This window comes from Magnolia sinica, chromosome 6, assembly GCF_029962835.1.
Source record: "Magnolia sinica isolate HGM2019 chromosome 6, MsV1, whole genome shotgun sequence".
Taxonomy (NCBI): domain Eukaryota; kingdom Viridiplantae; phylum Streptophyta; class Magnoliopsida; order Magnoliales; family Magnoliaceae; genus Magnolia; species Magnolia sinica.
The window spans coordinates 35,909,798-35,936,962 of record NC_080578.1 but is presented as its reverse complement, the minus strand read 5'-3'; the positions used below and the strand labels follow the sequence as shown (position 1 = coordinate 35,936,962).

Sequence of the window (27,165 nt, the reverse complement as noted above, 5' to 3'; positions counted from 1 at the left end):
CAATTTTGAAAAGTTGCAGTACTTTTGATTTGTGGGTTTTATCCCACATCGGATTTGACATAGTAAACTATCTTGTATATAAAATAGTCTTTTTACCTAGGGCTTGAGCCCCTTTCAGGGGGCATGTGAATTTGGTCCTGTGGGGGGGCTATGCCAATAGCTCTAATCTATGCCATTAACCACACACACGCGCGCGCGCGCCGAGCCGAGCCGAGCCGAGCCGAGCCGAGCCGAGTCCGAGTCCGAGTCCGTATCCGTGTGCGCGTGCGCGACGCGACGGGAAGGGACGGGACGGGCTGGGCTGGGCATGGGTGTGGGCGCGGGTGCGGGTGCGGGTGCGGTGTGTACTCGCGTGGGTATGTGTATGGGTACTCGCAGGACTGTATGTGCGGGAGTGTACTCGCACTTGCGCCTTTTCGTTTTAAACCAGAGATATGCGTCCCTTCCGGTTGGTCGCACCTGTTTGGTTTAAACCCAACGGACCTAATCTTTTATAAAGGGTGCTTATGCACCACTTCGGAGTCTATATAAAGACAACCGATTCCACTTTCATATATACGAAAAATTCTTCTCTTATAAAACGCTCTCTGATATTCGGTTTTAAGCATTTTTCTACTGAGTTCATCGCTGAGTCAACTCAGCACTTTCGGATTAAACTGCAAGTGGTTCGAGCCCGTGTACAGTGAGTGCACCGCTGGGACCGGGTCATAGTCGTTCTATCTTGGAGGTCGATTGCTCTAGAAACCTGTTGCACTTGGGACGCTGTTCAAGGGGAGCAAATTCGATTTCAAGCCGAGTGACTCAATCATGCCTCGACTTATTCAATAAGTTCTTCTTTCTCAAAATTTGTTTTCTTTTTTTGGTTCTCAATTTTTAATAGTCTATTTAATTCAACCAAATATTCCAACAGAGGCATCCAAACATTTTTTTCTTCAATTAAATTATATTTTAACTGCAAATTACCAAACATAATTAATAATTCCAATTCACACAAATTCTAATGTAATAGTAAATATGATCCCGTTCCATTCCAATTACAACGTGCCAAACAGAGAAAAACTTATAATCAGGAAAAGGAGATGCTTCACGTGCAATCAGCTGAAAATGCGATATCCCACACGTGGTAAGCAACTTAAACCGTCCAAACTGCGCACCTGATTCAGATGCACAATCTCAAAAGTACATCCATTGGACGGTTATAGTGAAAAAATAAAACCAGAGTGTACGATCTTTCAACTGATCCGTTTATATTGAATTAATGACCAATCCACAATAATCCCCATCATTTGGACGGTTTACCTTCTTCCACGTCTACAATTCCCGGGTGCCTATCAACCATCACAGTCCAGCCGAATATAAACAACTCATCCACCTCCCAGAAAAATCGGCCAAGAGATCCAAGTCAGCGAACGTGAAAATCGAGATTGCGGCGACCAAACCGAAATCACACGCATAAATACTCGCATGTGGCAATTACAATACCATATCTCTCCCTCTCATCTGCTGCTTTGCAAGAGAGACACCAAACACTCCTTCTCTATCTTTTATATTTTTTTTCGTCCTTATCTTTCTCAGCTACCCCTCTTCTCGTCGCTGCTATACAGATATTCAGATATAGCGAAGCGATCCACGTGTAACATTTATTCCGTTATTTCTACTATTTTCCCTAAATATAGGGGTTTTTCTGTTTTCACTTCTGCCAAAAATAAGAGTGACGTGGTTACATATCGCTACGGTAATCTCATTCAGACGCCTCTCTACCTCTATCTTCAGATCCTTATCCGAACCCTTCGAATTCCCTGTTTGTCTTCTTCCCTCTTTCTTTCTTTCTCTCTTATCTAAATCTTTTCATTTCTTCTCTCTCACTCTCTTTCATTCTGTTTCTTTTTTCTTTTTCCTTTTTCTCGTCTCTAAAGATAGCGGATTTCTTCTGCTAGGGTTTCATTTTCTTCTCGTTTCGTCTCTCGAAACCCTCGATCGCGTTTCATTACTGCCGCTAATTTTAATCGAATCGAGGGTTTCTTCTCCTCTCTCTCTCTCTCTCTCTCTCTCTCTCTCTCTCTCTTTGTTGTTTTTATGGCATTGGTTTGGACGTCTCTGTTTGAGATCTTGCGGAAACCAACGGTCGGAGATGTTGTGGCCGAGCTGGTTTTATATCTGGGCCCGTTGTGGATTGCGGTGCTCATAGGGCTCGTGGTCGGGTGGGCTTGGAAGCCAAAATGGGCATATTTGGGGAGAGAGAAATCGGATTGTGGGGAGAAGTCTCCGGTCTCTGAGGATTTGAGTTTGCAGGCGCCACCGTCATCGTCTGGTTTTAGTTTGATGCCGAGCTTGAATTCATTAAAGGTGCAGCTGCCAAATTGCATCGGTTGGATTTCGGATGATAGGGAGGCGGCAAGTAAGGCATTTGAGAAGAGCACGGCAGATGAGTCCGGGTACTTTGGTTTCTGAGGTTTTGCTATTCTTTCTTTTTCTTCTTCGTTTTGAATACTGTAATGTGGTGGGTGCTTAGAATTCTGTTTTCTCATTGCATCAATCCAATTTTCCAGTGGCTCGCAGCTAGAAAATGAAAAATTGGCAGTGACTTCGGAGGATTTAGAGTATTTGTTCCAGCTTGTTGAGGTTACTGATGGGGGTCCCACATGGATACAGATGATGGATCGTTCCACACCGACTATGAACTGTCAAGCATGGCGGAGGGATTCCGAGGTGCGTTTGGGTGGTCATTTATCTGACTTGTTAGGATAACACTAATGGAGTTTGGAATTGGAAGTTGTGGCTTTGAAAGTATCCATTTGTGTAATTGAGCTATTATTATGGCTTGATTGTTTTGTCATAGACTGGCCCGCCTCAGTACCGTAGCAGAACTGTCTTTGAGGATGCAACGCCTGAGTTAGTTAGAGACTTCTTCTGGGATGACGAATTCCGATCGGTGTGGGACGATATGCTGATACATACCACAACCTTAGAGGAGTGCCCCACCACAGGAACTATGGTAGTTCAGTGGGTTCGAAAGGTGTGAATTGTCATGTTTGAGATTGCTGTTCATCTCTTTAATCATTGTCTTGGTTTCATTTGCTTATGTACAAATTTTGTGTTACTGTGGCAGTTTCCGTTCTTCTGTAGCGACAGGGAATACGTGATAGGTCGCCGGATTTGGGAGTCAGGAAGAACTTATTATTGTGTGACGAAGGTAAGATAGGGCATATGGATTTTAAATTGCATATGATCGAGAGTATCAGTCTCCAATTCTTTTCGTATCTTTATATTGGTAATAGGTATACTAATGCTTAGTAGGCATATACAGTTAATGAAACCGATAGTGGCTGATGCCATTTATCAAGAAATATTTGTTGCAGCAAGCTCTTATAGTTTTTAAATCTTTCATTATGTTGTTTGTGAACCATTCATTTTGGCACCCTCAATTAGCCCTTTGAATTGATTCCTCTGCCCCTTGATATGCTTATTCAATTTGTTTATGGTTCACGCCGTAAGATGACATATTCTTTATTCCACTGGTGCTTACTTTATTCCTGTTGGCACATCATGTGTCAAAAAAAAAAAAAAAAAAAAATCCTGTTGGCACATCACTGGATTTTTCATATATATATATATATATATATATATATATATAAAGGGAAAAAAGGAATAGAAAAAGAAAAAGAAAAAGAAGAGATCCCTAACAATAGGTTTAACAATTAGATTCCAAAGAGAGGCTGAAAAGAGATTGCTAACAATAGATTTAACATTTAGATTCCAAAGTAAGATTACATCGAGTAGCAAGAAACTTGATAGTTCTTTTCTTGTTCTTTTTTTTTTTTCCTTAAAGGCAAGCTGGGCTTGAACCTGAGACCTCAAGACTGCCAAGCATTGAGCCATGGGCTTGCTACCTTGAGGACTTTGAACGTTGCAACAACAACAACAACTAAAAAAAAAAAAAAAAACTAATGAAGACAGAGCTATAATGGATTAAAGTGTGTGTGTGTGTGTGTGTGTATCAGCAATACTTCTCCTTAGCCATTGATCACTCCCTGTCCTGCTTCCTGGACTGTCCTGGTGTAACATCAAGCATAATGGATGAACACATTACAAAACAAATTTATTATTCTTTTCTTTTCTTTAGGGCTTATTTGGGAGCTTGTAAATGGAGATAAATGGGAAATGGAATGGGAGGTAAATGAATTGAGAGTACATGGCTTACTCAGTTGTGTTTGGATGGGAGTAAATGAAATGCATTTAAAATTTAAATATTCTATTTGAATGGGAGTAAATGGGAGGAATTGGAATGCATTGGAACTTTTTAATATATTCACATCAACATATGCAATGTCCCAAATCAGCTTTAACATCCCAAATTATTGTACATATGTGATATTTAACATAATGATTGTAATAAATCCATTAAAATATATATATGCTGGCCAAAAATGAAGAAATTTTGAGCCTCAGGTGGGCTACAAATGTAAGGATTACAAACAACCACCTTGCCATAGTTTTTTAACCATCCATTTAGATGGCCAACCTTTGGACGGTTGGATTATTCTATTGGTATGATTTTAGTGATGTAGATGATAATTGGATTATTTTGGAGTATCATCAACATGCCACATGTATGGCGGATGTGCTTAGTGGCATCTTTGTTTACTCGTACGACTCTCCAAGGGAGCTGAAAAAGGCATTTCACCCCCATTTACTTCCAAATCCTCTATTAAAGAGAGGATTTGATTTCCATGCCCAATTCTTTTCATTTCCATGTATTTACTCCCATCCAAGCATGCCTCAAATGGCATTCACCTCCATTTACTCCTAGTTTCCCCCATTTACCCCCATTTACTCCCATGCAAAAGGCCCCTTAGGTAAAGCTGTCACCATGACTAGTACAGGATTTGTTGCAAGGGCCATGATCACAATTTCCTGCCATTTTAAGAATGGTAGACATTTGGTATGCTATCCTGTTGCTTAATTTCATTATAAAAAGTGCTTGGAGAAGTCCAGTCAACCTCGTTGACCTTTAGTTGGCCCTTTTGGGATCACGAAGTGGAAAAGTAGATCTGCCCCACCTCATGAAATTCTTAAGCCATGCATCAATGGTTGTGTGAGGGAGGAAGAGCCAATAGTTGTTCCAAAATGACCGAACCAAGTTTTCTGGTCTCCGCTTAGTTGAAATCCTCAAGTATGCCATGAACGCTAGTGTTGGTGTCTAGCCATGTCTTGTTTAGCCCCTCTGGGATGTAAACCTTTCTTTTTTCTACCTATCCTTCTTGATCCTTTCTTTCCTTGTTCCACTTATTAATTTATTAAAAACAAATTGTGTATGCAAAATGACAACTATCTTGTTAGAAGGTTGTACCATAATGAAGTTTAGGCTGAATATGGTAATCTGGATAGAAATCAGGAATGAACTTTCCTTTAGGGCCTGTTTGATTTTTCAAATTCATTGTAAATGCCCTGTAAATACCAACTTATTACAATTTCACCCTGTTTGGAAATAGGAAGGTACTTCTACTTGGGAAAACGGTCTAAAAGGATTAACTTAAATTTGTGGGCCCCACCATGATGTACATGACATATCTGCGTCGTCCATCTACTTTACCATGACATTTTGAGGCATGAGCCGAAAAATGAGGCAAATCCAACATTGAAGTGGCCCACACCAAAGTAAATAGTGGCCCCAAGAAGTTTTTAATGGTGGGTGTTCAATTCTCTTTTTCCTGTGGTGTGGTCCACTTGAAATTTAAATCTGGCTCATTTTTTGGGTCATGCCCTAAATTCAGTCGGCATAACGAATGGACGGTGTGGATAATCGACATACATCACGGTGGGCCCCGCAAACATTTGGCAACATCCTTGATTTTGGCGTTGAAGAAAGTAAGAGTCAAATCAATCCTCGAAAACCATGCGGTAATTACCTATGGAAATAATTATTACCTATTTACAATAAAATTACATTTACCTTAGAAAATCAAACAGGCCATTAGAGTTCAATATTCTTTTTCGTTGGAAAATGACATGAATCTTATTAAAAAAAACAAGAGGAATACAAAACAGCCAAGGGTTGTGAGTGACCCTCTCACATCAAGCCCTCCGCCCCAACACTTGACAAACCATAGAGCGCCACAGAACAAAATCTAAATGGAGTATGGAATAAGATGATCTCACCAATGGCATCTCATTTTCTCAAGAGTTCAATGTTGACAGTTCCATCATTTCTATATCTTTGATTTGGATGACTTACTGATCATGATTTCTCTGATGCTATATTATTTGTTTTCTTATTGTTTGGTTGTCTAGCATGTTGACACCTCTTCAAAGATTTAGAATATATTTCTCTAGATTTTAGTTTCTCTAGAAAATACCAGATGTGACCCCTAGTATGTGGTGGCTTGGGTCCTATGCTTACTTTGTGATTCTTTTCATTTCTATCACTGGATTTTCAATTTTTTGTAGGTCTGTTAAGATGTGATTGATGATAGTCTTGAGCTATGTAATACAGACATGAAGACATTAATGCATCCCATTTATGCTTTCTGATGATCACATTTACCATGTTGTTCCCATCTATTGCTTGGTGTAGATGATCTTTTGTAATTAGCCTGTTGATAATTTGCTTAATGGTTTGATCTAGGTAACCAGAATATGCAAACGTTTATAGGCCCTGTGTCTGTATCACTACTATAATTATAGATGTTTGGAGGCTGGATCCTGATCCTGATCCTTCTCCATTGTGCAGTAGTTATTTATTTATTTGTTGTGATTATTATTATTATTATTGTCTTTTCTCAAGGGGGGAGGTGTAGGTGTACTTATGTTTAAGTATTCATATGTTTTATATTTTCTACTGTTTCTGTGGATATGCTGCCATATCCAGTGTCCTGTGGTGACATCTCCAACATCCCATATCCAGGGATGAGATAGACATGCATGATTGTTTCCAAGTTATGTAGGTCTTGGTGTATTGTATGTATCCTTCAAAAAAATAGCATGCCAAAGTCTGACACTTGAGTACCTGGGTAACAATAAGTTATTCCCCTTTTCTAAATTTTCTGGGTTCGAACCCTAGACCTGCTAGTTATCTAGACTTCAAGAACCATATCAACTGGACTTCAAGCTAACTAGTAACTACTAAATATTTATGGGGAATCATTTTAGATAAATGAGGCCTCAAATGCAGCAAGTTGGACAATAAGGCTATCATCCAACCACTGCATAATTGTTTTTGTCATGCGTGCATGACAGCCAACCTGATCCAATGCATGCATAACATCCAGCCTGTCCAACACATTGGCCAGATGGGCCACTCTTATAATTTGTATCAAATTAGGAGCTGTCCATTGTTTACTGTGATGTGGCCCACATGATAAGTGGATAAACCTGATTTTTGCACTGTGTTAGAGTCAACCATTTTGACAGGTTGGATGCTGTTCGTATTTGACACGTTGACACCTATGCACTAATCGGAGGGATATCATCCTACTTAGTTGTGTATAAGACCTCTCAAATAATTATACTTTTGAGGTCTGGCCATCCCTGCAGTAACCATATTATGAGAATTTGGGTGTTACAGGATTTATTGTACCTGATCCTTACTGTAATTGGTAAAATAGGTCTTGATGTGGTAGTGTTGCTTCAGATGGATCTGAGGCAAATGTTAGTTGATCAGGTTAAAATGGATACAGTCTGACTATCATCAGGAACAAAATAGGAGCAAAAGTACTATTCACCTTAGCTTAAGCTGGTATTCCATGTGTCTGGGATCCACTGGCTGGAAGATGTTCCAGATGAAGTTAACTATAACAAACATCAGCTGCTTCACTATTCTGAAATTTTCTTGGGATCATAGTCCATTTCCATGTTTCTGTACACGATATCTTAATTTCCTATGCATCTGATGTTGATTGACCACTTGGTGTTAGAATCTGTTTTCATGTTTCTGTAGACAGTATCTTTAGCCTTTTACAGCCAATTAAGTTGAGAAGCGTAGTCAGATTGTATTTTGTCACCGACCATTGGATTGACCACTGACAGGAGCATTGAAGATCTGGTGATGATAGAATAAATGACTGACAGTTTCAGGAATAACTTCTTAAGTCAGCTACTGAATGGACGTTATTCTTGCATAGAGCCTTATCTCCCATCTCCTGAGCTATGAGTGGTCCTTAGTTTACAACTTCAAATTTGGTAGTATATAATATCTGGTAACATACCTTGACATCATCCACAATTTCAAATGTACAGAATTCTTTTATGGCTCTTTATTTTATTCAAAATTCAGCCCCTGTGTCTATGTAGTGGTATTTTGGTTCAGCATCCATCAATTCAGTACTTGTTCCTAATCCTGCTGAAGAGTTACTTGAGGTAGGCAGACTGTATCTGCTTTATTAGGCCAGATCCGTCATGTTTACTCAGTGTTTCAAAAACCAGGCTGCACCCTGACCTATTTTTGTCAGTGGTTCAGTCCAAGTTGGTCCAACTGCCAAGTGATTGGTCCAATCCATGATGTGTATGTATAGTATAAATAGTACGTTAACCGATATCTCACAAGTACATATGGTAGAGTGGAGACGATGCCCCCTTCTTAGGCAAGGGGTCATGGGTTGGGTTCAAGCCCATAGCTCAATGGTAGTCAGGGTCTCTCAACATTGAGGTCTTGGGTTTGAGACCAGCTTACCTATTACAGAAAAAAAAAAGGTTGTGGATCCACCCCAAGCATTTAAAAGTTCTATTCATTAGAAAAGCCGTTGGGGAGTTAACACCTCCTGTCTGACCAGAAAAAAAGGCCAATGCTGAAGATTGGGCTGCTTGATCCAGATGATCCGAATGATTCCTTGCCAAGAATGGGTTCCCAAGTTACCCAATCCATTACTATGCTGGGTTCTGGTTCAGAATCGTTACTGGAAGCAGTCATTGCTTGCAAAGAGAATCTATCATCATCATCATCATCATCATCTAAAGCATTATCCCAATTAATTGCTACATGAATCCTGTTCCGCCGTTCCCATCTAACAAGGGTCAGACCTTTAGTTAGACCATAGGTCAAGTCTTTTCTTACCACCTTCATCCACGTCCTTTTGGGCCTTCCCCAAGCCCTTTTAGAGCCTTTAACTTGTACCAGCTCACTCCACAGTTCTTGGTCTCCATTGCGTATGACCAAACTATCTAAGTCTACTTTCCCTCATCTTGTAATAGTACTACTAAGTTCCCTTGAATGCATTCATTTCTAATTCTATCCTCCCTCATCATGCCACTCATCCATCCCAACATCCTCATTTCAGCTATGCTAATCCTATATTGTCTTTCATTCCAGGGCATAACTTGTATCCATGCACTTAAAATTAGCCTGGAGTTTTCTCCTAGCAATATAGCCATCCCTACCCTCTTATGTCAAGCCCATGAGCCTTTGTCCATTCTCATTCTATCATGGCGATGGAACAAGTCAAAATAGAAAAAACTCGCATTGGGTTATATGAAAATCCCTTGCCTGTGCCTCTATTGAGAATTAGATCTAACTTAAGGCAAAGGGTCGAGAAACTCAAAGCCACTATTCCTGAACAACTTGGAGCTGGTCTGTCTTTTCCCACTATTACGGATACAAAAATAATGGAAAAATGAACATGTTGATCTTTAACTGCTCAACATTCTGTCCCGTAAAGCATGGCTGGTACTATAGTGTTTTTTTTTTTTTTTTTTTAAAATAAAGTGATGTGACTGGTACTATAGCTATCCTATAAAATTTCCCTTTTAGCTCAAGTGTTTCACAACAATCACATAAAACTCTAGAGGCACATCTCCATTTCTTTCACCCAACTTGAATCTGGTTGTAAAGAGAATCTCAAGGTACTTAATGAGTTACATAAGCTTTGGCGGTTATGGAGTGGATGGCTTTCCAGCAATGTTTTGGGTTAATTTTGGTTTCTGTGGTCTGATGGGCATGGCTGTGGGTACTGATGAGTCAATTAACCTTTTCTCTATTTGTTGTAATGCGAATAGCTTCTTCGATTAAACTATTCCACGAATACTGTTTGCTTTCTTCCCCCCCTAGTACATGGTGCAGTTTATTGTTTTGTCTTCCGTTGCTAATCTGCATATGCTAATGAGGGGATGTTACCGTCCCTGTCCGAACTGTTTCGTGACTCTCTTTCAACTTATTACTTTCAGTTGTCTCTGTCATATATCATGATAAGATAACTTGGTTCATCTTTTGCTCAAATGCTAGTGCTGAGCGTGAATTTTATGCTTCTGAGTCTTCAATTCAGCTTTTGATTTAGTCTACAAGAAAACTTTCTGAAAGTCCACTCACCAAACCATAGTAAAATTTGAGGTGGAAATTGCATTTCGGGATTGGCACTCACCTCAATGGATTCTTTACTCAAAACTTAAAGATTTGAACTTACTTATTTCAGATTTTTTACGACAGCCTTTGGTGACTTATTTAAAAAGATTGGCCATGATTAAATCATGTTTTATCAAAGCCTGTACCTTACCTGTTCTTGTCTAAAGAACTTTTTTTTCACACACGCATTCACACCACAGTGGATTTTCACCACAATGGGTACTCGAACCCATGACCTTGTGTTGAAACTCTTGTGAGTCCTACCACTGAAGCATGAGTAAGGACCCGAACTTAGTATGTGATCTGACACCCGAAACTGAATGCTTTCTTTTTATTGGATGGACCCCATTCTCTCACTCAGATAGTCAGATGTTTCATTTATATATGTTCTTTAGTTCCTGAAGTTGCTTACCATTGCGTTCGTCATGTTTCAGGGAGTTCCGCGCCCCTCTGTTCCAAGGCGCAAGAAGCCGCGACGCGTCGACTTGTATTATTCAAGTTGGTGCATTCGGGCAGGTAAGCAAGGTCTTTCATTCTTGTATTTACATGAGTGTTTTGAGTAGGGATTATATGACCCTTGACTTGAGGATATGCATAGCATCCTTGAGTTCGATCTGGACTAGTGGGCCCATGATTCAGTGATCTGGACCATCGTTATTGTGAGGACCACCATGGATAGACCACGCCCTGAAAACCTCCCACATTGGACTTGGCCCTTGTTGAGTTGAATTTAGTTCATTGCTATACCTTTCGGAAAAAAATAAAAATAAAAAGGAAAAGGATAAGGATAAGGATAAAAAAAAAAAAAAAGGTGATTGTTATATTTCTTAATTATCTGTTTGTGGGCTACCAACTTGGGGCGTGGTCCATCCATGGGGTCTTTAGGATCAACTGCCTGGATTTCTGAACCATGGGCCCATTTTAAAAAATGAAAGCCATAGGATTCTCTGTTTATCCTTTGGATCAAGTGCATATTTCTGCTCATTAGAGGTCTATTTTCAATTTCACCCTTTGTTTCCTGGAAGCATAGGGGATCTTTTCCCGTGCGGAGACTGATTTTCTTCTGAAAGGATAGAAAAGAATCCATCGATATCATGGCTAACTATCGTAAGTGTCTTCACCTGTTTCAACTCTTAAACCCATGGCTCACAAATTCATGTGTCTATTGACCAGTGGAGTCAAAAAGAGGGGACGGCGAGCTGACTTCGTGCGAGGTTCTCCTCTTCCATTACGAAGACATGGGCATTCCATGGGAGATAGCAAAGCTGGGCGTCCGTCAAGGCATGTGGGGCACCGTCAAGAAGATCGAGCCCGGCCTACGGGCTTACCAGACAGCCAGAAGGTCAGGGGCACCACTATCTCGGTCCGCCTTCATGGCCCAGATCAACACCAAAGTCAATACAGAATATCTGAGATCTTTAGAAACGGCTGGTGATTCATCAGAGCTTGAGACTTTGAACTCGAAGGAGAAGCCATGGGGGAGGAACATACCCAAGTTCCTCATCTTTGGTGGGGCCGTGGCCCTTGCCTGTAGTCTTGATCGGGGGCTCCTAACTAAGGCAGTCATATTCGGAGTGGCCAGAAGGTTCGCAAAGGTTGGGAGGAGGTTATGATTTTGGGAGTAGCAATTATATCACTTGGGAAAATTCAAAAATGATCCGGCAGCAGTTTCATTGGCTTCCCTGGTTTCTAAGGGAGATGATTTCTCTCTTGAATTATGGAAGCAACGGCAGAGGGAAGGAGAGATAGTATGGCTGTCTCTATAGTCATTGAAAAGAGATCTGATATGAAGGATTATTTGCAGCATACTTGTATTGCCGATACTTCCCATTCTTCTTTCAGTATTCCAATTGTAAGTTGGTATTAGTAAAATGTACGAGTCTCCATTCTCTTCGTGGCCCAGATGGTACGATTGACTCAAGTGTGGTCCACCATCATTTTCAATACCCCATTTTTAGGCCTCTGTTTCAGTGGGCCACTTGGCGCAGGTGTGACTCTGTGAACCATAGACCAAAAGGTGGCAAGCTTAAACTATGCTGTATGAGGATGGATGGTCCTGATGATTTCTCTACAGGCCGCGAAATCCATGGTTAAGATCATCCAATCACAGTGCATGGCCAGGGGACATGGGGGGATTTTTATTTTTTATTTTTCTTACGGGCACCACTAGTAGTGTCTACCCTGATTGACTTGTGGTAAATACAATAAGGGTAGACTTTGTACTATCTCAATCCATCGGGGAGGGTGTAGTTACCAGCTGTATCATTGAATATTCCTAAATTAGCACTGATAAGTGAAGAGGCATGTGCAATAAAGCTAATGTACAAGTCACACTTTTGCAAGCATGGCACATGCGTGCGAGATCCAATACATTTGTCCATTTAGTCTGATATTAGGTTTTCCCAAGAATAAATCTGGTCCTAATATTGGAAAATGGTGGATGGGTTATAAAACTTCAGCCAAAATTTTCACAGCCATACATTTGTTTTAGAAACTATAGCCCACCTGACCAGTGGATCAACCTGATTTCTTGGGAAGAGGGCGTCAATTTAGTCGTTCCTTTCTGATGGATGGATGGATTGGATTGGATTGTATCTCGAACCAACTTAATATCACTAGTGCTGCTGCATTCAACGAATGTGGAAACGATGTGAGAATAGTGGGAGGAGAGGTGAAAGAAGTGAAAAAAAAAACATAAAACGAGGCATCGTGTTTTTTTTGTGGATCTGCTGCCCTGCTGCGATGGTTCACCACCGTTTAGGTTTTTTGGTTTTTTTTTGAAGGCATTGATACTAAAACCATACATGTGGCATAGTTGTACGGCCTCTGGTCACAGTTTCAGGATGCATGTTGATGACTCGCACGAGTTACATCGCTCGACTCAAAAGCCGAATGAGTCAATATGAGTCGCAGAGTAAAAAAACCATGCTACTGGGGTTTCAATTTCAACAAGTGCTCAGCAGTATAGTCTTGAAGGTCCTTAGTGCATGGAGCACTGGGTGCAGATTTTAATGATTCCCTCATTATTGCTATATTTCTATTTGCCGATCTCATAAGTGTTGTCTTTGGTGCCCTTTTTAAAGCTTCCGTCAGCTCCTTAATTGTTCATTTGGCCACTGGGCAATGGTTTCTATAGTGAATTGCTGAATTTGTGTTTTGGACAATGGTTTCCTATCCCACGAAAGACCTAACAACAAAATAATCTTTTTCATTAGTATATCTGTTTCCAAAAAATAAATTCACAAACCCTCTTTAAGATTCCAAGGATCCATACATTCGTTTTAATTTTTAACAGCATGGTTTGAAGAATCGTATAGATGACTCATCCTATTCAAGTGGGACTCGATTTCGTTTGATAATAGCCACCGACGAATCAATCCAAGTAGCCCCAATCTTTTAACCATCTTTATATAGTGCATGGGGCTAGTAAGGCCGTAATACATAATCCTTACAAGTTTCTGACATCTTAGCCGGCATATCTCAGACCATATGTGTCCCTTGTGGCTATTGTGGGATTTTGGTGCCTCTTGTAATTGGTTCATTTTGTTGCAGGGCCATTTGATATGTGGTCTCTTCATCTTCGGCCCTTTCTTTTGTGTTCCACTTATTTCAAAATAATAAAAATCATTTTACCTAGAAGAAAAAGAAAGTGCTAATTCTCATTATTTCTTACTAGAGCCCTGCATACAAGGAAAAACAGACTGACGAAATATGTGACCAGCAGTTGATACTCGACTCACATGTTTGGCCCACTTATGAGTGGACTAGCTTGATTTTTTATTTTTTATTTAATGAAGGGACATTCACAACAGGCCCACCTGATTATAGGATGAGATTTCAACACATGTTGCAAATTGTGGCATGCATGCCAATACCCCTTCTCTCCATGTATAAGCATAAATGGGAATGTGGCTACTGACATTCATGCTGCCCTTCTCCACTATCACTAATGCCATGTTTCAACTAATATTCTCAGGTTGAATGCGGTTTCCTTCCAAAAATTTAATTTAATAGAAACGTTTATTTGTAATTTTATTAGTAGATGGTATAAAATGTAAATAATATAGTGAGCCTGAACTATAACCATCTCTATTCACCTTTAAATGAATATAAACCGTTCCATCTTTCACATTGTGAGAGTTTAGCGCATCTCTGAATAAGCAGCTTTAACGAAGAGTAGAGTGGATCCATGAATAAGGGAACTTTGATGCTGTGACCCTTCCAAATATCAATGGGCAAGGGGAGGGTGATGGTGCGAGAGTTTGTTTTGAAGCCTGTGTAAGGAACTGGACATAGAGGGTGCTTGGGGAGGAAAAATTTAATGAAATTGTGTTGAAATTATGGTTTCAAAAAAATAAAAAAATTTCAGAAAATTTGTTTTGCTGCCCAAATGACGTTGAAATTTTCAAATGAAAAAATGCGGTTTTTCTTTAATCACATATCGGAAATAAGAAAACAAGTTTTGAAATTTATATGTGGAGGTGTGTAGTATTCATACTTGGAGTCTTGGAGGTTGAGATGCTTGATATGCACTGAAACACATGTGTGCGTATGGGCATGGGCAATGTAGTTGTAGTGGCGCTAATTGGCCCTTTTGAGAAAGGCTAACGACCTTAAAAGCCACAATGGTCCAAAAACGGACGGGCTTTGATAATCCAACGGTTAGATCTTTCGATTCAATGATCAGAAACAGCCCAAATTAATGATCAACGGTCATGTTTTGAACCATTAATGGCCATTCCGATCCAAAAATCATAATCTCCAACAGATCTCACAGAAAACAAATCTCCTTCTAAGAATATTGCAAATAGGTCCGCTAACAGAGTCTGTCAGAAGATCAATTGCATTGAAAAGTTCCTACGTGGACCATTTGTGATTGTTGTACGCAGGTAAGCAATTTGAGTGTAACCCATCAACAATTGACAAGGGAGGGAATCACGCTTTAAGGACAACATAATTTTTTTCGTTATTCAGCAGTGAAGCAAAAGAAATAATTTTACTTCAATGGTTTTTTTTTTTTGTTTTTTGGTGTTTCCAACATATTTCACAACAAGTTGGAGGACCCTTGTTGAGAACTACGCCAACATGAGGCCCCGGTAGACATGAACGGCTGTATGAGAACCTGTTCCTGACACAGTTGTACAACTGGAATATACTGGAGTTGCAGTCAGTCCTGGCATCGTGGCCGTACATTACCGAGAAGAGAAGTTACCAGCGGAGGGTGCACTACACCACTGTGCGGGTGTTGGTACTGGTAAGGTTTTGGGGTGAGCAGTACAAGAAGAGCGTGGGTGTTCCTACCATAAGGTTTGGGGGTGGGCAGTAGAAGAAGAGGTGAGAGTGCAGTGATCGGCCACATGCAAGCACGCATGCTAGGAAGGGCTCATCGACTGAATGACTATGAAACAAGATTACAAGTACTGAAAAGCGCATTGCAGCGGAACCCATGAGCAGTCCTCTCTCTCTCTCTCTCTACTCAGCTCTAGTAAATATGCTTGAGGTACTGGACCTCTTGGGCAAAAATGCATAGAAGGGGAAGCGAATAGTCCTCTCACTCAACTTGAAATATGGTGATTATGCTTGAGGTACTGAATGGAGGCATTGAGAATACAACTCAACCATCTTCATCCTCATACAACCAATTGATCCACACAGCCACCATAAGATATATTCTCAAGTAACTACTCATTTTGCACCATCGAATTCACCTTTGACATGCCCTTCATTCTCATCTTCATCCATTCCTATCTAGATAGGCTCTGAAGTCGCTAACACAGGTGAGAAGCCCATTGTAGTTGTAAACATGGCTGTCATCATCATCAGAGAAGACCATCTTAGCAATGGATCATGGTCAATTGGGAGCTGGTGTCCACCATCATTTTTTTAACACTATTTTCATTGCTTTTCATTGTATCCTGCTTGTTCAGTGTCACCCTTTGCTGGTATAATGGAGCTTAATGAGGTTCCTTTGGAAATTGTGAGGATTGATGTACATGTGATCAAGGTGCTGTTTTGGGGTTGGAGGAATGGCGAATTACGCCGTCGGTTACCTTCCTATGTGCACCTTAGCATCCAAAAAACACGAGTTCTGACCTTTCTTTTTCTTCTTTCTTTCCCCCCTTGATGCCCATGATATGTCCAATGTAATGCTCAACCTAACCTAACATAGAGGATTCGATCTCCTTTTCCATGTCTAGACACATGGAATGGTTCCAACCTTGGCTGATCCATCACTTCTTCAAAGATGTGGCCCACATGAGTTTTAGATCTACCTCAATTTTTGCATGGTGTCCTAACACGGGCCAGCTTAATAGATGCAAAGAGTGGATGTACAAAATCATCTAACCGCCACAAAGCCTTTGTTGCATGGGCTCCCTAATGTGATATGATCCATGTGGGCTTTGTACAAAGAGGAGAGTGGAAGTGTGCTACTTGCACAAAAGAATTAAAATGACAAAACTGCCCTCCATTGAAGGCTAGACACATCCTACTTTCCTCATAAAATAAAAAGTTTACACTCCCTCCTTGCGATTAATTGCAGGGGTAAAATTGGCCACATGCTACTCACATCATCTATTGTAGAGACTAGGCTATTGTTATTTATTAGTGTAATTCACTCACCTGTAGTGAGTATTGCACTTGTGTCTTCACATATTGTTATGGGTGTAGCCACCCTCTCAAACATTATGATATACTTCACTCACCTGATGTTCAATATTGCACTTGTGTCTTCGAGAAGATTTTCCACATAAATAATGGTTTAGTTGCTAGATGGTTATCAATTTTTACTATGGCTACTATATAAAGAGAAGATTCAGTGGACATCAAAAGCTCAATCTAAAGATAAGTTGCAATTGAAAATTTTGAACCCCCCATGTTGAGCTGTGTTGAGAATACAAGCTTTACTCTGTAGTATCTTATTTCTACTATCTTGTGAGTTTAGTCCCACATTAGATAAGTTGTGGGAATGTGTATTATGACTCCTATCTATAGACTCCAATCATCAAGTCTGAATAAGAAGTTTGTGTAAGCAATATAGCACCTTGTATACGAGAGAGCTCCAACCTAGTAAAAATGCCCAAGTCCTTAATACAGTATGTAATTAATGAAAGGAGTCTTTCCATACAGAATGAAAGGGTGCATATTAGCCAAGTTTGGATGGTTTTATAGGACCAATTCAAATGTGCCTATTGTCTACTGCTGCCTGCATTAATCTGTCTATGTTGCTTTGCCATCGGCAATAACTAGTCTATGTTGCCACGCTGCTTGCACTAATTTAGCATGCAGTCAGATCCCAGAGATCATTAGAGGCTTTACTGCATTTGCCTCGTAGGGGAACTGAGTGGCCTCAGATGCTGAACCATCTCAGCTGATAAAACAAGAAGTCATGGGCCCTCGATCCAGACTGCCTTGGGCGGTCGGTTTTGCATACCCCTGAACTTGGAATATGTCACGAACACCTTATAGAAAAGATTTCAAAGTGTAGTCCGTCACTATGGGGTACAACAGTCAAATGGCCTGGATTATATAGCCATGGGCCATCTAAATGAAAACCCATGCCAATGATGCAAATATGCAATTCCTTAGAGAGGACGGTGTAGGCTTTGGTTAGAAACAACCGATTACAAGGTCAATATTATGTTCCTAAACAACTCTTGTGATTCAATATGGGGAAATCACTTGGTTAATAAAATGAGAAGGGAGAGCATGGGCCTGTATTCAGAAATTGAACACATGGAATATAATTAAACCTCTAAATCATGCGTCCCATTGAAGATAGGTCAAAGCCTTAAAATGACAAACCTAAACTCTGGTTAATGGACATTTGTTATTCAGTAACTTGTTTGTCAAATATCCCAGAAAAGGGGGCAAGGATAGACAGTAGCACATGTGGGAAGCTTAAGGTGGATGGTGGCATATGTAGTATCTATAGCGTATGTACATTGACACAGCTGCCACATGTTACGTTGATGGCGGCGCATGTGCACGTGGGGCACTTGTACTTGGTCGGTTATACAAGATTTGTATTCCTCATCTGCACTGAACTAGTGACAAGTTATGCCATCTCTTTTGCAAAGAAAAGAGATCCCTGCCAATGATCATATATTGAGGACACATTGTCCTCTTTTTCATTAGGTTCCCATGCATAAATGAGTTCGACAAACCATGGACAAGCTATCTGTCTTAACATAGCTTGTCCGGATACAACTTGGTTTGAACACAAAAGTCCCTGAAGTGTTGGTTTCTAACCTATTTAGAGTGGGCCACACAATGTAAACACTTTACGGTGTGTTTGGTTACCAAACACCACTAGAAGCTACTTCTGGCGCTTCTCTTACAAAATAGAAGCTATCCTAAAGTTTAGAATGGCTTCTATTTTGAAAGAGAAGCTGCTGCTACCAAATGCATCCTAATTGGTATGCCACATATACAATCTTGGAGTGCATGTATATGAACCGTCATGCTTTGCCAGATCAATGTTTTTCTCGGTGAGAAGCTCAAAAATATTAAGTTACAAACGTTCAACAGAGATGTTAAAAAACAATGTTTCATAACTATATCACAAGCGAGAACATGCAAGATGCACAAGCATGGGACATGAATGGATCCGTTACCTAAGCTGGTAACTATCATGTATGTGAAACAAATGCATAACATCCGAACCACTCATCTATTGTGCCCCACAGTAGATGGGCCATTACCCAAAATCATGCAGTTGGATGATCCTAGCCAATAATTAAACTTTCAATAATTGGTTGGATGGAAAAAAAAGAAATCCAAACTATTTGACATTCATCAGGAAAAAATGTTCCAATGATGGCTAGGAACAATTGTGATTCTTGGGGAATGGCCTATCCAGGTAAGGGCCTTACAGATGAATGGTCCATAATCCAGATCCTGACCATGTGTCCAAATGTCCAGAGATCCGACTCATTGAAAACAAACTTTGATGAATGTGTTTTTGCACGGAATCCTTCCTTTGAGAAAATATACAGTTAACGGCAGATTCCTAAACAGAATGGCAGGCCAGGGCAGATAAAAATACAGCCTAAATTCTTAATAAATCTAAAATTCTAAGATCTAGCAACTTCACTACCACTTCTAGTGCAACCAACCTTGTGAAAGCATGCCTGATGAAGAAACATTGGAATCCCTAGACCTGAGCAGTACCTTCTGTGAATCCGGGATCTTCACATCTGTACCTCCCATCTGGGCCAATTCCAAATCCTTTAGGATCTGCAAATACATTCTCTAGTAGCTGGCTTCTTTGGGGAAGAGGGCTTGAATCAGCAAATTCCACGGCATCTTCAATAATCTCATCAATCTTTTTCTCAATGGCCTTTAATTCAGATTCCTTGGCAAGATTGTTCTCGGTGATGTACTTCTTCAAGGCCACGATGGGATCTCTTGCAGCATAGTGAGCCTTCTCAGCTGCCAAATAAAAGCAGACGTGAAGAGATGTCATCGACAGTTAATTCAAAGTCAAGACATTTAAATGTGGAACTCTTGCGACATTAAGCTTCTGAGCAACACTGTTAGAGCTGCAATAGTCTTCAACTCTCAAGGATATGAAGCTACTATGTCAAATAATCACGTCATGCCTCACAAAATTAGGATAGATATTTAAACTATGAGACTTGCGAAATAGAAATAAGGAAAAAAAAAAAAAAAAACAAAGAGGAATAAGATAAATCTGATTCATATGTATCCCACTATTGTTGTACAAAGTTCATCCCTGATTTGATTATCTCAAGTTGAGGCAAGCTGAAGAACAATGAGCATGTATCTGAAGTTACTTAGAACCGTTGGACCCATAGTATTAAAAAATGGTTACGTTATGGTCGTAAAGGCCGTTATGTTAAGGAAAAGGTCACCCCCGTTATGCAATATGGGGGTGAATCAGTCCATTTACGCCCCATATTGGCACTGTCACAGGGCCGATACACTGTTACAGGACGATACAACCATAAAGGCCCCATTTATATATATATATCTTTTAATTGTCCACTATTTTACTCATTTCAACCTTTAAGGGAGCTTAGAAATTAATTTTCAACTAGATGCAAGACTATTTTGAAGGTCAAAAACACAAAATTGAGTGGGATTTGATAAATCAAGGTGGAGTGGACCATGTTGTGAAATATCAGAAGAGGTAAACCATCACTTTCTTTTCCTTTCTTTTTCTTTTTCTTTTTCTTTTTCTTTTTTCCCTTTTTTTTCATCTTCATTTTGTTGTACTTATATATATCAGGCCCTAATCCACCAAATCATGCTTGTGCCCAAAGCTTAAATATAGTCATTATTACATAATAGCCTACAATTATGTCATCAACTCATCACTACACATGCAAACTTAAAAACTTAATTATGTATTGATATTAGATATTTAGAAGTTAACCTGACATATAGCACTCTCAACAAAGAATGGTCCGATATACATGTTCAAAATACCAACAAAAAAACAAAAGAAAAAGAGACTGATTCTTAGATACCTTGTTTCCCCCCATTTTTTCTAATAATTTCTGTTATTTTTTTGCCTGAAAAGAAAATTTTGTCTGATACAGGGTTGCATCATATTGGTTTTTTGCCAGGCTGATACACCCGCTGATACCGATATTTAGAACTATGGCCTTAGGTTAATAGTTAGGTAGCCTGACACAACATTCTTATTAAAGCATAGCCTATCTCACACACACACACACACACACACATTTTTACTCACACACACACACACACACACACACATTTTTACTCAAAGAAAAGTTTGATCGTTACAGTGCCGTAACAGCCGTTATGGGTTCATAAAGGCTGTAATGGCCCGTATTGTAATGGTCATACGGCCTGCCATTACCATTACCCAATACTTTGGTTGGACCACAACATCCCAAATCATGACGATTTAAATATGGGTTAGTCAAAGTTTGAGTAAACATTGAACACAACCTTTCGTTCTGCATTAAAATCTCAATTCAAGGACTTCATCATAAATTCAGAAGATCCAAAAGAAAAGAAAAGAAAAAACAAAAACAAAAACAAAAAAACCAAAACTCGCACTCAACCCATGAGCAAAGTCTGACAAGATTATGATTCCCCTCATTTAAGTCTTTAAAAAGGAAAAGAGGAAAAATGGACAAAGTCTTACAATGCTTGTTTGTGTCACGTAAATTCACAATATAATTCATGCTTATTTGGACCATAAGGCTTATCTTTCAAAAAAAAATAAATAAATAAATAAATCATATGGCCTGGATACAAATATTAGGCAGGACATGTGAATCATAAATTGCATAGGTAAAAAAGATCAGTTGTGCCAAAGTCATAAAAAATCTAGTGTCAAAAGGCATCAAAACTGATCGAAGTTGCTAGTGAACTCTTGAGAGGAGTGCAGAATGGTGCTTTATAGCAGTAATGCAGTTAAAGAACTAAACAGAAAGGGCACACAAGAAGAGAGAAGATTTTTTTTTTTAAAAAAAAGTGTGCAAAACTATCATGTCTAACCACATGCAAGGTGTTTCAAAGTGTTGACTGTGGCCACTACCCCACCCCATATGGCAAAGATAAAAGCATAACATCTTCAAATGATGGAGGAAATTCCTCAAGTGGATGGTTTATTCTCTACCAGCTCGAGATCACAGGTTCTTTCAGTAGGCAGGGGGGCCAATTCCCCCATTTCCTCAGTATCTGGAGGGCTCCAGTTCCAATGAAATGCACAGTGATTGTATGGCTGGTGTCTTTGGATAAAACTTTCACCGTTCAACACCTTCAGCATAGGGGTATCGTGCTTCCCAAACAATGACCTATGTGCCTGTGTGCTGAAGAAACAGTCAAATAATCTTCTTATCCACTGTAACTTTGCTACAGAAATTTGGGGGATGATCTTGGATAAATTTGGTATGTTTTGGGTCCACTCAGATCAGGTGTTGGATGTTCTATTGGGGTGGACAGCTTTGTCTTGAGGCTTTTTTGGGTGCATATTACGAAGAATGGTGCCGTGTGCAGCTATGTGGGCCATCTGGTTAGAGAGAAACAATAGGATCTTCCATGAGAAATTGTCTAATGTTCCGTCTGTGTGTGCAAGATTTGGAGAAAGTTCCAAAAACAGCAGAATTTAAAAAAAGGGAGAATTCCAAAAACAGGAGAAACAGAGCCAAGGTGAGAAATGGAAGACCTGTAATTTGCATCGTTATCATCATCATTGTCACATCATCATCATCAAAAACAACAAGGCAGGAATGTAATCAGCTTGAAAAACAAGGAGATCAAACCAATCAGATTCTGACTTTGATTACTGTCTACTGATAGTGGCTATCTCGCTTACAATAAAAAGTATCCTAAATCAGCAACCTATCTTATTCTCAAAGGAAATCAAGACCTAGAGCAGCCCAAACTAGCCCGCTACCCAGTGTATAAAAATCTAAACTTCCACAAGAATTACAAGTTTCCCTCCCAAGAACAAACAGCTTACAAAATGCATCATGCCATGCAAGAAAGTGAAGAATAGATCAGATTCATTCTCGCAGTTGAATCCAAGAATTAGAACCCTGTACGCATACATGTTTAAATTTTGGTTTTAAAAATAAAATGTTTTTGAAAATTTCATTTTCCCTCTAAAAACGATTTTAAAATTTTCAAATGAAAAGTTGTGTTTTCCTTAGTCCCGCATCAGAAAAAATGGGAAAAAAGTTGTGGTTTATAAGTGGTTGAGTGGGTAGTATTCTTACATGGAGAAATGGAGGATGAAATGCTCGGTTTGCGTGTTCCAGTGCTTAGCATGGGCAGTGTGGATGTAGTGACACTATATGGCGCACTCTGCACTTCACACGTGCATAGGCTGCTGGAAACAATCAGATCTATGGATCCAAAACCGTTAGCCGTTTTGAGAACAACTAGTAGCCTTAATGGCCAAAACAGTCTAAAAACGGACAGGCCTTAATGATCCAACGATATGAAACGCTCAGAATTTATTACCAATGGTCAGAAACATTTTGCAAACATTCTGAACCATTGACAGGGTGTCCCATATCAGTTACGTATCGGCTGTGACGGCTGATACGTAACGGTAATGGTGGGGTCCATTACGCGATACGGGGGTGTAACGGGCAATGCCCCGATTTTGCTACCGTAACGGCCGTTACGGGCCCGTTACGGGCGAAACGGCCGTTACTGACCCGTAACAGCTGTTACAGGCCTTAAAAAATAGAAAAAAAAAAAAGAAAAACAAAATACTTACCTTTTTTTTTTCTTTCTTTTCTTCTTCTTCTCCTTCTTCTTCTTCTTGGGAAGCTGTGGCTACGGCCCTGCTGGGGCTGCGGCCGTGGCTAGCGGCTCTGCTGCGGCCGCGGTGGCCTGCTGCTGCTGCTACTACTTCTTCTCTCTCTCTCTCTCTCTCTCTCTCTCTCTCTCTCTCTCTCCTTTCCCTCTTTTTTCTTCTCTCTTCTTTCCCTCTTGTTTTCTTTTCGGTTTCCCTCTCTCCCTTCTTCTTCTTCTTTTTTTTTTTTTTTCAAAGGTGTACCGCGCACCAGCTGGAGGTACGTGTCATGCTAAGACGAGCGCTGACAGTCCTCGAGCTCCGAGTTGTACGAACGGTTCAAAGGAGATCAAAGTTATGTGGGCTCCACAGTGATCTATTTATTATATCTACACCATTCATCTATTTTCAGAGATCATTTTAGAGCACCACCAAAACAATGAATTATATCCAAAGATTGTCTGGACCACGTCAAAAATAGCAATGGAGATAATGATTTTCACAGTTAAACAATTCGTAGGGCCCACCGTAACGTTTATTTTCCATCCAATCTGTTCAAGCCTTAAGACGAGCTGGTCAAATGAATGGACAGTTTAGATATAACACATGTCAGCTTGATCTAAAACTTTTGTAGCCCCCATTAAATTTTTAATGGTGAACTTTTAATTATTGTTGTTTCTTATGGTGCAGTCCACTTGAGCTTTGGATGTGCCTCATTTTTGGGCTCATGCCCTAAAATTATTTGGCAAAATGGATGGACGGTGTGGATATAATACATTCATCACGAGTGGGGCCCAAAAAACTTTGACATGTGTGCTACACTTCACAATCCGAGTCCCGCCTAATTCGGGCCCTTAAAAAATTGTACATGAGACATATATTAACTTAAAATTTACCAATTAAATTATGGACTGCAATTGCTAACTCACAATGCCAAAATCAAATTATTTGAATAGTTTTAATTGTTAATTTGTGGACTTTTATTTTTTAAAACAGGGCCTTTTTATTTTTTTTCATGATTCACTATCCAATAAATGTTTACCAATTCATAAGTGGGATAATGGCAATAAATTGCATGAATTTGAGGCTAATTTGGGGCATAGATTAGTCCTCCAAGTTAGCCCCAAATTGGCAACGCCATCTACCTGAATTTAATTTCATTTTTTTAAAGAACTATTGGGAGAAATGATATCAAATTGTTAAGTATATAAATTAGATATTTAGAAAATTAGATATATGAATTTTGTAGTCAAATTCAGGTTACCTAGTTCAAAAATTAATCAGACAGTCTGATACAACTTCTCACCAAAGAGTGGACTGTTACACCACCATAAACATGTTCCAATTTATAAATGAATGCATATTTGGAATGCTTAGAATATTCTGGATTTAATCTATATTTTTTCATATTTTTTTGGCAAATTTTTTTTTTTTTATACCGTTACGCTCCCGTATCGCCGTTACGCCCCCGTATCCGTATAGGTTTCGAAAGGCACCGTTATGCCAACCGATACCGATACGGGATACCATGACCATTGATGACCACCTAGCAACGGTCTACTACTAGGGTACTATATGAATTAGACCATCCTAGTATAGAATCATCAACTCTAACTGATCCCATCAGAATTCAATTTGATCTCTCCAAAAACATTCTCCTTCTAATAAATTGCCGGACGACTACTCATCAAGTCTGCCGGACGACCAGCTGCGTTTATCGAGTTCCTAAGTAGATCCCTTCGTGATTGTTGCAAGTAGGATCTAAGAGAGAAGGCTTGTCTTATCCTGGAAGCAATTCGCCTTTAACCCATCAACAATCGATAAGGGGGCGAATCAAGCTTTAAGGACAGCATATTTATACGTGATTCAGCCTGGTGTTAAATTTTAAATAAATTTATTTTCAGTTTTCCAATATATTTTTCCCAACAATACTTTCAACCAAGAACTAACAGAAGAAACACAAATCAGAAGAATCTCTAAAAGACAGTAAAAGAATGCATAAGCAAAGGCAAATTAAGAAGAAAATAAAAAATACTCTATAGTCCAAATGCTCACCAGGGTCACGGAGCTCATCCGGATCGGCCAACGAATGCCCCCTAAATCTATACGTCTCGCACTCGACCAGGGTGGGCCCATCCCCACTCCTCGCCCGTGCGACTGCCTCCTTTGCCACCTCCCTCACCTTCAACACATCCATCCCATCAACATGCACCCCAGGCATCCCGAATGCAGGCCCCTTCTTCCAAATCTCCGGATCAGACGTCGCCCTCAGGTGCGACATCCCAATTGCCCACAAATTGTTCTCCACCACGAAAATGATCGGCAGCTTCCACAGTGCCGCCATATTCAAGCACTCAAAGAACTGCCCATTGTTGCAAGTCCCATCCCCGAAGAACGCCACAGTCACATGATCGCAATCTGCCTCCTTGAGGACCTCCCGCCGGTACTTAGAGGTGAATGCAGCACCGGTGGCAACAGGGATGCCCTCACCAATGAAGGCAAAGCCGCCGAGGAGGTTGTGCTCCTTGGAGAACATATGCATGGAGCCACCCTGGCCGCGGCAGCAGCCGGTGGCCTTGCCGAAGAGCTCGGCCATAACAGAGCGGGCTGGGACCCCCTTGCTGAGTGCATGGACGTGATCACGGTAGGTGCTGCAGACATGGTCTTCTTTCTTGAGTAGCCGGATGAAGCCGGTGGACACGGCTTCCTGACCGTTGTAGAGATGGACGAATCCGAACATTTTGCCCCGATAATACATCTGCGCGCACATGTCTTCAAAGGTACGGCCGAGCACCATATCCTCATACAGATCTAGGGCTTCTTCCTTCGTCACCAGCTGCAAGATAAAAAGAAAGGAAGAAGGAAAAAATTGAGATTTTGTACAGATAGATATTGATAGATGGGTCATTCTCTCTACTTTGGGGATAGAGAATTACCAGGGATTTGGAATTGAGCTTATTTTCTTTGACGACGTCGGAGGAGACGGCGACGATTGTGGTGGAGGCGCAGCGGGAGGTGGAAGGAGTGGAAATTGAGGGCTTGGAAAGAGAGGATTTGAAGATTTTGGAGATAGGTGATGTGAGGAATGAAGAGAAGGGGATTGATGGTTTTCCAGGAGGAGATCGGACGGTGGAAAATGGAAGGGGATGAGCCATGGATGTGAAGGCAGACATTTTCTTCTTCTTCTTCTTCTTCTTCTTCTTTTAAAGAAATGGGAGGAGTCTCTCTGGCTTCGTATGTAGAGAGAGAGAGAGAGAGAGAGAGAGAGGATGACGATGAAGAAGAAGAAGAACCTGTAGGAGAGAAGAAGGGCGGGGAAAACGAAGACGAGAGCGTGGAAGGTGCGTACTTGGATAATCTGTACGTTATTGTAAGCTCTGTGGGGCCCACTGTGTTGTATGTGCGTTATCCACGCCGTCTATCCGTTTTTTTCATCTCATTTTAGTGTATATAAAAAAAATTGAATCATAAACAAAGCTTACTTCAACCACACTACAGGAACAGTTGGAATTGAACGCCTACCTACCGTTGAAAACTCACCGGAGGACACAGAAATTTTAGATCAAGCTGATATTTATTTATTTAT

General features: G+C 40.3%; 2 protein-coding genes across 2 annotated transcripts; one reads left to right on the top strand and one right to left on the bottom strand.

Moving 5' to 3' along the window:
• The first annotated feature begins 1,519 nt into the window (after positions 1-1,519).
• On the top strand, positions 1,520-12,223 carry LOC131248650 (uncharacterized). The gene is made up of 6 exons (XM_058249026.1): positions 1,520-2,435; positions 2,550-2,709; positions 2,840-3,016; positions 3,110-3,193; positions 10,765-10,846; positions 11,504-12,223. Exons 1-6 carry the CDS (start codon positions 2,077-2,079, stop codon positions 11,941-11,943), a joined length of 1,302 nt encoding a protein of 433 aa, XP_058105009.1. The 5' UTR covers positions 1,520-2,076; the 3' UTR covers positions 11,944-12,223.
• A 7,014-nt stretch (positions 12,224-19,237) lies between these two features.
• LOC131248649 (pyruvate dehydrogenase E1 component subunit alpha-3, chloroplastic-like) lies at positions 19,238-26,822 on the bottom strand. Its single transcript, XM_058249025.1, has 3 exons — positions 26,516-26,822; positions 25,635-26,415; positions 19,238-19,762 (listed from the first exon to the last, which is right to left on the bottom strand). The coding sequence occupies exons 1-3, from the start codon at positions 26,750-26,752 to the stop codon at positions 19,485-19,487; spliced, it is 1,296 nt and encodes a 431-aa protein (XP_058105008.1). The 5' UTR covers positions 26,753-26,822; the 3' UTR covers positions 19,238-19,484.
• Between the last annotated feature and the right edge of the window lie 343 nt (positions 26,823-27,165).

Coding starts and splice junctions, on each gene's coding strand:
- LOC131248649 (XM_058249025.1), bottom strand. CDS start 26,752: ATGTCTGCCTTCACATCCATGGCTCATCCCCTTCCATTTTCCACCGTC. Junction 26,416..26,515: donor AGCTCAATTCCAAATCCCTG/GTAATTCTCTAT, acceptor TTTATCTTGCAG/CTGGTGACGAAGGAAGAAGC. Junction 19,763..25,634: donor GGATGAGCTCCGTGACCCTG/GTGAGCATTTGG, acceptor TTTATTTGGCAG/CTGAGAAGGCTCACTATGCT.
- LOC131248650 (XM_058249026.1), top strand. CDS start 2,077: ATGGCATTGGTTTGGACGTCTCTGTTTGAGATCTTGCGGAAACCAACG. Junction 2,436..2,549: donor AGCACGGCAGATGAGTCCGG/GTACTTTGGTTT, acceptor CCAATTTTCCAG/TGGCTCGCAGCTAGAAAATG. Junction 3,017..3,109: donor TAGTTCAGTGGGTTCGAAAG/GTGTGAATTGTC, acceptor TTACTGTGGCAG/TTTCCGTTCTTCTGTAGCGA.